General features: G+C 43.4%; 1 protein-coding gene across 2 annotated transcripts in view; it reads left to right on the top strand.

The window, feature by feature from the left end:
- Positions 1 to 12,535, top strand: part of ARHGEF33 (Rho guanine nucleotide exchange factor 33) — a 242,473-nt gene that overhangs the window by 129,500 nt on the left and 100,438 nt on the right. For both annotated transcript variants that reach the window (XM_082252137.1, XM_082252136.1), the window contains exon 8: positions 3,046 to 3,175. In XM_082252137.1, coding sequence (XP_082108263.1) covers positions 3,046 to 3,175 — 130 coding nt within the window. The remainder of the gene's footprint in view (positions 1 to 3,045; positions 3,176 to 12,535) is intronic.

Here is a 12,535-nt window from a genome sequence, read left to right as displayed (position 1 = left end):
AATTTCGTTCCACTTCATGATTGTGTCCCACTTGTTGATTCTTCACAAAAAATTACAGTTTTATATCTTTATGTTTGAAGCCTGAAATGTGGCAAAAGGTCGAAAAGTTCAATAGTTACATGAGGTAGAATGAAGACAATAGTCCATCCAGTTCAACCTGTGTAGGTGTGTATGGCCGTAATTATCCCTCATACCCCTGTATGTTCTGATCATTGAGATGTACGTCCAAGAGTCTTTTGAAAGCAACCATACTTCCCGCAGAAACCACCTCTTGTGGTAGAGAATTCCACAATCCTGTAGCCCTAACAGTAAAGAACCCCCTGCGTTGCCTGAGGTTAAAACATTGGGTAAAAAAGAAAAAAAGAATAAAATATATTAGATAAAACATAAAATTCCAAGGGTTCTCCTAAACGTTTCCACACTTTTTTTTATAAATTTCGTAGCCATCTTCACCACAGCGTGACAGCTCTTATACTAAACTGAAAGGTCAGTCGGCTTGCAAGACTAATCACATGATACTCTCAGACACGACCAATTACTACTCCTTCTGCCCTCACTGTTTCTAATGAAAATATAAAAGTGCAGAAAAGTTTTGAAGACCCCTCGTATATACTCTCAAGTAGGTTTCAGCAGATTCTACCTGTACGTCCAAGAATACAGTGAATCTGTAGAGCAGTTTAGGCAATGGGGTAAAGTATCAATTGTTTCAGGTTTTGTCATTTAGGGGAGAAACAGGTCAAGGTTTTTACCTTACCTTAAGCTCCTTTAGCCTCCAATGCTGGAAATTTCTGTACTGCCTTAAACATCTTGAGCACTTTCCTCAGAATCACAGTACCTCCTCTCCTCCACTGTTACCAGGCCTGCCTGTAGGCAAAGCAATGTGCCATTGCATTGTCATTGAGGATGAACTTTCCTACAGTGCTCTCCACATAGATGGTAAAAGTCTTGGCTTCTCTGTCATCTAGGGTAGAAGGCTGCATTGGGTTTGGCTCCCACCAGACCCACGGGACCCAATGCAAATCTTGCGGGAGCGGGCGGTTTTACCTCTGCTGCGGGTGGGAGTGGGCGGTCAAAAAATGTTGTGGATACCCGTGGGGAACGGTACAATTTGGTGTAACGTATTTTCCAGCGTACAAGACGACTTTTTTTATAATAAAAAAATATACCCCAAAAATTGGGGGTCGTCTTATAAGCCAGGTACTGTAGCTTCAGCTAGTTACAGAACATCCCTATTAAAAATGTTAGCCCGCTGGATGTGTATACAGTACCTTTGGCAACTTACAGAACGTCCCTGTGCTGTAATACTCTATATACTGTGCTGAGCCAATCACGGCAAGCGGTGTATTCTATTATACATTATGCATACAAAGCCTGCTCGGATTGGCTGAGTCAGAGAGGCGGACTTATGCAACCTTTGCCAATCCGATCAGGCTTTGTATGCAATAATAGAATACACAGTTTGCTGTGATTGGCTCAGCGTGGTACATAGAGTATTACAGCACAGGGATGTTCTGTAAGTAGCCAAAGCTTACTGTATACACATCCAGCGGGCTAAACTTTTAATAATAGAGAAGTTCTGTATGTAGCAAAAGCTACAGTAGATATTAGGGCACATCCAGCGGGCTAAAATATTTAATAGGGACGCGATGGCTCCACTGATGTTATGAAATGGTGTTGCCTCAGAAGAGGGGGTAGTCTTATACGGCTAGTATAGGGCAAAACCGCAGGAGTGGACGCAAACATTGCGGGTGCGGGCGGGAGTGGACACAAACATTGAGGGTGCGGGCGGGAGTGGAACACAAACATTGCGGGTGCGGGTGGTCCTGGTCATACATTCAGCGGGTGCGGGCGGGTGCGGGTTTAATAAAATAGTCCCGCACAGGGCTCTAATCTAGGGCTCAGAAGAATATGCAACATAAGCAATATGTTTCAATCTGGCTATAAAAAATGGGAATTCATTGAGGCCAATTTGCTAAAGATGATAACAATGTTCACACAATAAATTGTTTGAAGATTAACTTCAATAATGGTTGAAGTAAGTAAACAGGGATTATCTGTTTACATTCAATAATTCAATACATTCAATAATTGAATTTTGTGCAGACAATCTCAACTGCCTTTGATAAATCAGCCTGATAGTTTTGTTCCAGCTTTCAGCTGTGTGCCCGAGACTTTAAAAAAGACTAGCCTCTTAAAGTGGTTGTAAACCCTTACACATACTCACTGAAGTGACTAGCATTAGTTGATACACAGAAATGAAACCAATCCTCCTTCATAAGTTGTACCTGTTTATCTGTAGCCATATCCACATCTATCCACAGCTATTCAAAATGTACAGCTAACACAGCATTTTTATTCATCAGAAGGCAGGGGGCAGGGACCTAATGTCACACACTGCACAGAAAGAAGAACTTTGTAATCTAAAACCTGTGTGGAGGGAATGGTCACACCGACCTCTACACAATATCATAGGGAAACATGCACTGCTAAGGATGTCAATCAATGACGGTGTGCTGGAGCTCCCCTCCTTCGTCCCCCTCAATCTCTTTGAGCCAGCACAGCCTGTCATATTTGATAGCAAATAGCAGGCAAACCAGACTGCAGACAAGAATTGCACCTGATTCTTTGGAACGAGGCACGTACACACTTTAGAAGCTTATGCTTTGCTCATTTTATAAAACACTTTAACTTTCCCCCCAAAGAAATAATGGTAAGGAAAACTGATAATGGATGCTTAAATACCATTTATCTGTAAAATAGGTATCTGAAATTATCAGGTATCTCCTTTTATACAATAGCAAATCACATTCTACTTTATCAAAAGACTGGACAGTCTGATATGCTATATTTGAGTTTCTGTAATTACATCAATTATATAGTTAACGGTAAACTACTTCTATGATTTCTCTGTCCTGAACTCTAAGCTGTATTTATAACTGTCATACATGTCTGAAATTGAGTATTATTGTTTATGAACAGGCACTTATTATTTTGTGTTATTTATGTAAAAGTGTCATTTATTCTGAATTTATTTATGACATAAAGCAAGGAGGCAAAGCGCTGCCAAGGACCTTCTGGAATCCGAACGTAAATATGTCCTGAACTTATCTCATATTCTGAAGATCAGGGCCACTTTACAAGGGTCTGAAATCAAGAGGAGTGCTAAAGAGAGAAGGTATTGTATGTTCCTGCAAAAAAAAATAATAATTACAGTTTTGAAATAGTAGTTTGCTGCAGTAGACTCCAAAAGACTATTGGTTAGACTCCAAAAGACTATTAGTTAGATGTATAGATAACGATATCTCCTTCTGGCTTGAAGAACATCCTAGGGGATTCAGTAAAGTGCTAACATCACTTTTCTGATGGTAGTTCCCTTTAGGACCACCTGCGCCTAATTTGGGCAAGCATTTGTGCCAATTTTGGGGACATTACCAACACTGGCAACAAATTCAGAGAGTTCTAAATACCACCACTTTAAGAACCTGTCGCGACAGCAACATCACATTCATAAAGAAATACCTCCATTTCACAAAATCAGAGGTATTTAGGACCAGAGGTACATCAGTGGAGAATGTCTGTGCTGAGAAGCTGTCAACTTTTGACCTGAATATCTCCTAGAGGCCTAGATGAAAGCTAAATGTAAACAAAGGAATGGAGGATACTGGTGATGTAATTTCCCAAATATGGCAATGCCCTAATCAGTAAATGACTGGTGTCACTGAGAGGGCAGAGCCTAATGGTGGAAAACTGAGAGACTAGTTTCAATCAGGTCCGCCTTACTTTTGAAAGACAGAGCACAGCAGTGGCATAGTTGCCAACATTCCCAAAATATTTCTAGGGATGCTTTTTTGTCTGTATGTGGAGTATTATTTTAATCAGGGGGCAGGCATTCATTTGTAGGCGTGGACCAGTTGGAGTGAAAAAAAGCCACGTGAGCAGTGAAAAATAGGTGTGGTTTAAACTATGCTAAATATTGAGCGTGGCTTAAAGGGGTATGGTTAAATACAGTCTAAGGTGAAAGAGGGAGAGGGGGACAGAGAGAGAAGGAGAGGGAGGGAGAGAGAGGGGGGAAAGAGAGGGGGAAGTTAGGGAGGGGCGGGGAGAGATAGAGAGAGAGAGAGAGAGAGAGGAGGGGAGAGAGTGAGAGAAAGAGGAAGAAAGAAAAAAAAAGAGGGAGGGGAGAGAAGAAAGGAAAGAAAGAGGGATGTAGGAACAGCAGGCCTAGATCCTACACCACAATAGTGATATGTGTATGCCAGAATGTTTAAGAATCAGCAGATAAAGATACTCCAAATATCATCCCCCCCAGGCAGATCCCATCAAACAAATAAAGGAGATGGTTAGAGAGTGCACAGACATGATACAAGAGATGGTCAGAGAGTGCACAGACATGATACAAGAGATCGTCAGAGAGTGCACGGACATGATGCAAGAGATGGTCAGAGAGTGCACAGACATGATACAAGAGATGGTCAGAGAGTGGATGGACATGATACAAGAGTTGGTCAGAGAGTGTGCGGACATGATACTAGAGACTGCAGACATGATACCAGAGATTGCTTCTATCCTGCCAGAGACTGCAGACATGATACCAGAGACTGTGGACATGATACCAGAGACTGCTTCTATCATACTAGAGACTGCGGACATTATACCAGAGACTGCAGATATAATACCAGAGACTGCTTCTATCATACTAGAGACTGCAGACATGATAACAGAGACTGAGGATATGATACCAGAGACTGCTTCTATCATACCAGAGACTGCAGACATAATACAAGAGACTGCTTTTATCATACCAGAGACTGCTTCTATCATATGAGAGACTGCGGACATGATACCAGAGACTGCTTCTATCATACCAGAGACTGCTGACATGATACCAGAGACTGCGGACATGATACCAGAGATTGCAGACATCACCCCAGAGACTGCTTCTATCATACGAGAGACTGCGGACATGATACCAGAGACTGCTTCTATCATACCAAAAACTGAGGACATGATACCAAAGACTGCGGACATGATACTAGAGACTACATACAAGATACCAGAGACTGCTTCTATCATACCAGAGACTGCTTCTATCCTACCAGAGACTGCAGACATGATAGCAGAGACTTCGAACATGATACCAGAGATTGCATACAAGATACCAGAGATTGCTTCTATCATACCAGAGATTGCTTCTGTCATACCAGAGACTGCTTCTATCCTACCAGAGACTGCGGACATGACACCAGAGCTTGCGAACATGATACCAGAGACTGCTACATGGTAGAATGATACATAGTAGTTACATAGTTACATAGTAGTTGAGGTTGAACAAAGACAATAGTCCGTCCAGTTCAACCTGTGTAGGTGTAGGTGTGTGTGGTCGTAATCATCTTTCATACCCCTGAATGTTCTGATCATTGAGATGTACGTCCAAGAGTCTTTTGAAAGCAACCATACTTCCCGCAGAAACTACCTCTTGTGGTAGAGAATTCCACAATCCTGTAGCCCTAACAGTAAAGAACCCCCTGCATGGCCTGAGGTTAAAACGCTTCTCTAATCTCATTGTATGCCCTCGAGTCCTCATGCAATCCTTTCAAATGAATAGCTTTTTTTTTATGCTGAGATCACCACTGAGGTATTTATAAATTGCTATCATGTCCCCTCTCAGGCGTCTCTTCTTCAGGGAGAATAAATCAAGTGATTGCAGATGCTCTTCATAATTAAGGTCCTCTAAACCCCTAATTAGTTTAGTTGCCCTTCTCTAGACTTTCTCCAGCTCCAACACATCCCTCCTGAGGACTGGCGACCAGAACTCGACAGAATACTCCAGATGCGGTCGGACCAGAGTTTTATAAAGTGGTAGGATTATAGTTTTATCTCTGGAATACATCCCTTTCTTTATGCATGCTAATATTCTGCCGGCTTTGGCAGCTGCCGCTTGACATTGCATGCTATTGCTTAGTCTATCCTCTACCAAGACTCCCAGATCTTTCTCCATTTTTGATTCCCCCAAAGGTTCCCCCCCCCCCCCCCTAAAATGTATTGTGCTTTTATGTTTTTAGTCCTAAGGAATGGAGGATACTGGTGATGTAATTTCCCAAATATGGCAATGCCCTAATGTTTTGCGTGCGTTTCTAGCGCGGTTACTTTGCGGTACAACCAAGGAAACTTAGACCTTTGTGGTGTGTAAATGTGCTTTACTATGCAAAAACAATCTGTACATACAAAAACTATTACAATATTTAGGAGCATAATACAAGACTAGCAGATACAGATAAAGATAAAGCAAATATACTTAACTAAAAGAAGTATGCAGCCATGGAGTCTCATTCCAATGCACATGGCTCAGGGAAGTCAGGTTTAGCTTCTTGCTTCATGGATGTTCCTGTGTGAGACTGACTTCTTGCATCTTTTTTGCAGTCATTTAGACTTGTGATTAAGGAATATACCATCCCCCCAAACCAACACCATTTGTCCTGAGGACAAAAGGGCTGTTTATCCATTGTACAGTGACTTTGAAGGGGGGGGGGTGGGGGTTAGGCTTGGCCAAACTTCCTTTCCAAATCTTTACAAAAGAAAGGTATAATTTAGTGAGCCACTGTTAAATATGCAATTTCCACAACACTCGTCCCCTTGGCTCACAAATGACATAATGCCTCCAACTTTACATAAAGACATCTAATAATTCTCCCACCCCCTGGTTTATCTTAAATAAAACACAATGGGGGAACTAACTAAAATACAACCCCCTCCTATAACTATGAAGGTATTTCAGTCTTTGGCTAAAAGTTCATTAGAAAAGTCCAATCTAACGTTCTTTAGAAGACAAGTCCAGGCTTGTAATACATCAAAAGGCCTTGATCTCCATAGCTCTTGCGGTCTTCCATCATTCTGTCCATCATGTAACCACTTTCTCTGGTCTTCCTATGGATCAAATCGGAGACAGCCTGTGGAGTGGAAAACAAAGCGGATTATCTGTTCCTTCTAATAATACATATACAGTAGATCCCGGCCCTTCAGCTACAATCTCTCCTCTAACTGACTTCTTGCCTGGATCTCTGACCAACACTTTTCCACCTGCCTGTATCCACTTCTGATCCTCCCAAAGAACATCAATAGGGAGGAGAGGAAATATACTGATATTTCCCAGAAGATCACTGCTGTTTGTTTTGGAAGGTTTGATATTATAGAGCCTCAGTTTCCACTCTTGCTGGGAAGTATCCACTAACCAATCAGAGTCCCAGCCAGTGTCCTGAAGCTCATCTGCCAATGCAAATATAACTTCAAATCTTCCTGCCAGATTCCCTCTCATTCCTAGATAGGCTTCAGCTTCAGATACTTCACTCTTGGTTTCTATGTCATGGGAAGCAGTAACTTGGTACCTGTTAAACCCTGTTCTTTCAGGAACCTTGTGTAAATACTGAACTCTGCACTCTAGCTGTGGAATCTGCACCCCAGCCCCAACCATCCTTTCATATGGTGTGCTTTTGGCTAGTGGCCTAGAATTTAACAACATGACTGCCTGTGTGAGGACCCGATCCCACCCCCTTAGTGTACATGTGGGTGTAAGTTTGCGTATCTGGTCCTTCAATAGCCCATTGTATCTTTCAATCAAACCAGCTGCCTGTGGATGGTATGGGATGTGGCACAACCAGTACACTCCAGAATCTTTGGCCCATTGCTGTACTGTTGATCCGGTGAAGTGTGAGCCATTATCACTTTGGACTTGTTTGGGACAGCCATACGCAACAACAATTTTCTGTAGCAGTTGAAGTGTTGCGGCTTGATCTGCACGTTTGCAAGGATGAACAAACAAAAGTCCTGAATAGGTGTCCACTGCAGTGCAACAATACCTCAGTCCATTGTTTCCCTGGGGCAGGGGACCGATGAAGTCAATCTGCCAAATCTCTGCAGGCCTCTCTCCCCTCTTAATCGACCCGGTGGAGTACTTTTGCAATGGCCATTGTCGCACTTCTCCACACACTGTACAGTTGCCTATTACAGTCCTTATCATGTCCATTGATATGGGCAATCCTCTTTGCTGTGCCCATTCATATGTGGCTTTCTGCCCCAAATGTCCAGATTGCTTGTGGGCCCAGTTGGCCAAGTTCATCAAGACAGGATCAATTGGCACAACTGCATTCACCTTGGCAATTTCGTCTGCCACTCTGTTATAGTTCTCAAAGTCTGGGACCAGGGGCACATGTGCATCAACATGCCCCACTTTTATGGTGCGGGAGTGAGCTTCCTTCCAGATGAAGTCCCAGACTTCCTTGCCTCCCCATACCACCTTTCTATGAATCAACCATTCATTGGACTTCCACGTGGGCATCCAAGTTGTCAGTCCTTTAAAAACCGCCCAGCTGTCAGTGTAGATAGTGACATGGGAAGAAAGATCCTCCTGAAGAGTCATCACTACAGCTTTCAACTCTGCATACTGACTGGACCCTCCAATTTCCGGTCTCCTGCAGGACTGTGTCTGTACTCGGGTTGTAGGCTGCTGCTGTCCATTTACGACCAGACAAGGTGACTATGGCTGAACCATCAGTGAACCATGCTGACTCCTTCATCTTATCTGACAGAGACTCAAAGGGTGGAGCCTCATGAATGGGGGATGACTGCAGCACAGGAATTTCTTCTTCTGTATGGGTGCTGGTAAAAGTGACAAGCCCAGCCAACTGTTTTGAAATGTCTCTGACATCCCCAGCTGCAATACCCCCTCTTTCTTGAAGGTACCATTTCCATTTCATCAGTGTTTGGTTCTGGGCTACCGCTGCCCTAGTGGTCAGTCCATCATCTCTCACCCATCCTGCTATTGGCAATGCAGTATGGATGGTGACTGTGTCCTTTCCTGTAATGGTCTCTACGTGTTGAAGTGCTGTGTAGGCCCCAAACAGGTACTTCTCTAGGGGCGTATATCTCTTCTGTGCCCCTGTCAGTTGTTTGGACCAAAATCCAATGGGTATTGCTCTCAGTCCCTTCTTTTCATTTGGCTGCCACAGACTCCAAGATATTGTACCATCCTGCTCAACTACATCCAGCTGAAATGGTACTCCTTGTCTCACAGGTCCCAATCCTTGATGCTGCAAAATGGCTTCTTTAGCAGCCAGGAATGCGGTCCGCTGCTCTGAACCCCATGTGAACTCAGTCTTTTTTCTTGTGACATTGTATATAGGCCTCAGAATCAGTCCAAGATGTGGGATGAATGATCTCCAGAATCCCACAACTCCAATGAACTTCTGCGCCTCCTTTTTGGTAGTAGGTGGCAACAATGCCTGGATAGTTTGCACAACTGTCTCTGGAATTTTCCTCTGTGGCCCAGTCCACATCATTCCCAGGAATTTCACCTCTGTGGCAGGTCCTTGGACTTTGTCTCTGTTGATAGCCCACCCTCTGTTCTCCATGTGCTGTATCAGCAGGTGCAGTGCTTCAGTTACATCTTCCTTTGTTCCAGAGATCATGATGTCATCAATGTAGTGAAACACAGCGACTTTCAGATTTAGGGTGCTTAAATCTCGGGCAATCAGTCCATGACAAATCGTTGGAAAATGAAGGTATCCTTGAGGAAGGACAGTGAAAGTGTACTGGCGGCCATTCCACACAAAGGAAAACTGGTTCTGACACTCTGGGTCTATTGAAATCGAAAAGAAAGCATTAGCCAGGTCTATCACAGCATGATATTCTCCTGCCTCTTTAGCAATTTTCTCAATGATTGAGATCATATCAGGTACAGCTGACTTTAATAGAGGTGCCACTTTGTTTAGACCTCTGTAATCCACAGTCATTCTATATGTCCCATCCGGTTTCTTTACTGGGAACACCGGAGATGAGAATGGACTTACAGCAGGTCTAAGGATCCCTACTCTTAACAGTTCATGAATAGTCTCCCCAATTTCTTTGTGGCCTCCAGGAAGTCTGTATTGCTTGAGACAGACTGGCTTCTCTGGTGGAGGAATAAAGACAGGGGTCCATTTTGCATGACCACAGCCTTCACCGCCCTGACCAGATACGTTTTATCAGGATACCCAAATGTGAATGTACCTTGTTCAGTCTGAATAGACTGACCTTGAAGTACATCCATCCCAAGAATATTTTCAGGTAACTCTGATACCAAAACATTTGTCCAAAATCCTGGTCCCTTGCCAATAGCCAATTTCACCCGTGTCCTAACTGCTGGTGTGGTTTGCCCTCCCAAACCTTCTACATAAATCCTTTGTGATGGGAAGGATCTCCTTGCAAAAGTGTAACTTCAGCTCCAGTATCCACTAAAGCCATGACATGTGTAGGAGGAGACGACTTCCCCCACCATACAGTGACAGGTGCATATGGGCGTCGGTCTCCTGCTGTCACTGTTCTTATTGCTATTACAGGAGACCCACCTTCCCTTCATAAAGGATAAGGGACCTCCCAATCCCCTTTTCTAATTCTCTCTAACTCCTCCCCAGGATAAAGGGATTTGAGTTTGGGTTCATGTTCAGTTTTGGGAATGGGTTTGGGACTAACAGGAGGGGTCTGTTCTGTTGTCTCTAAATCTAGGCTGATGTTATCTTCACTAGGAGTAGTGTTTCTAACCCTGACAGTTTTCCCCACTAAATGTTTCTGCCGCTTCAAAATTTCTGCAGTAGAGATGCCATCTATCTCACTTTTAGGTACTCCTGCCTTTAATAGGTCCACCCACATTTGTTTCCTAGAGATAACTAGCCTGGTTTTCTCTTCACCTCCTGTCTTCTCTCCCACATTCCCTTTCTTCTCTTTAAAAGTCCTTTTCAGCCTGTTCTCTGCCTGTCTGACCTTATCTACTGCCCTGACAGGTTTTGTTTTAGTCTCCTCTAGCTCCCCCAACTGGCTTAAAAGGGTTTTTGCTTCATGAATTTTGCTGTTTAAACCCAGGCCTCCCAGCAAAGACAATAAAGGAGCCCTGAGATTAAATGGTGCAGACTTCATTAGCTTAGAGCGCAGAGCAGACGTGAAGGGTTCCATATCTGGACCCATCCATTCTGGAAATGTATTTATTCCGGTTATACAACCCATCTCACGTAACCTGGAAATACCTTCTCCTAATGTTCTCCACGAGTAGGCATTTTCCAGGTCACTAGGATTAGCGTATACTCGGACTATACCATCTCTCACGAGGTCTAAGAGTGAAAAATTCACACTAAACTCTCTGGCTTTTCGCATGGCCTGACGCAATTGTGGATCATGGGTTAACACTCCCAAAGCCACTGCTTCCTTGCCTGACAAAACAACACTGTCCGCCCCTTCATCCCACAAACGTAAGAGCCAACTCAATAGGGGTTCCCCGGACCTTTGTTTGTATTGTTTTGCCAGCTCATGGAGTTCAGTTTGTGTAAACTCCCTGACTGAATTCAACATCTCTGGGGTTGCGATAATGCACCTCCCCATCTGCCATATCCTCTCTATCATGTTGCCTTTTCCTATGCTTAGTAATGAGAGGTCTGGCACACTTTTTCTTTCCCATTGGATGATCATCATCAGAAACATCAAACACTATCTCCTCATCCTCACTATCATTGGAGGAGACATCCTCACAATCCCAGTTTTGGGATGTGACAATGGCACGTACCCTGGCTTTACTAACAGGTTTACGTCCCTTTCTTTTCCTTAAGGCATTAATTGATTTGGTCATGAGGGCTGCACACCGCTCTTGCAAATCATCAGCCCTACTAGCAGTTGAACGCACACACTCTGAAGCAACTGCTAGCTGGTCTTTCAATAACTTAACTTCTGCTTCTGCCTTCTCTCTTCTCTGTGATTCTGTATAGAGAGCATGAAGAAAATACCAGCCCACTGTGGAAACTGTCCTCTTCTCTGCTTTACTTAAATCCAACCCCTTAAGGCTAAAATCTACAAAATGATCTGAGATTTTATCACCCCAAGTCTTATTCAAAGGAGAAGCATACTTTGCAAATTCTTTAGCAAGAGACTCCCACTCATTGTCTCTGGCCCAGATAGGTAAACTGCACATTTCCTTCTGGACACCAGAAACCTCTGCAGCCTTGCTTTTCCTAAACAGCTTACGCAGCATTTTTTACCTAACACAAGCTACACAACACACCACAGAAAACAGGTCTGTTTCAGTTGAATTTATAGCGCAAATCGCGGACGAAGCCCCCAAATGTTTTGCATGCGTTTCTAGCGCGGTTACTTTGCGGTACAACCAAGGAAACTTAGACCTTTGTGGTGTGTAAATGTGCTTTACTATGCAAAAACAATCTGTACATACAAAACTATTACAATATTTAGGAGCATAATACAAGACTAGCAGATACAGATAAAGATAAAGCAAATATACTTAACTAAAAGAAGTATGCAGCCATGGAGTCTCATTCCAATGCACATGGCTCAGGGAAGTCAGGTTTAGCTTCTTGCTTCATGGATGTTCCTGTGTGAGACTGACTTCTTGCATCTTTTTTGCAGTCATTTAGACTTGTGATTAAGGAATATGCCATCCCCCCAAACCAACACCATTTGTCCTGAGGACAAAAGGGCTGTTTATCCATTGTACAGTGACTTT

The sequence above is a fragment of the Pelophylax lessonae genome (genome assembly GCF_965119305.1).
Source record: "Pelophylax lessonae genome assembly, chromosome: 3".
In the NCBI taxonomy this organism is placed as follows: Eukaryota; Metazoa; Chordata; class Amphibia; order Anura; family Ranidae; genus Pelophylax; species Pelophylax lessonae.
The sequence above is the reverse complement of the archived record's forward strand: the minus strand, read 5'-3'. Positions and strand labels throughout refer to the sequence as shown.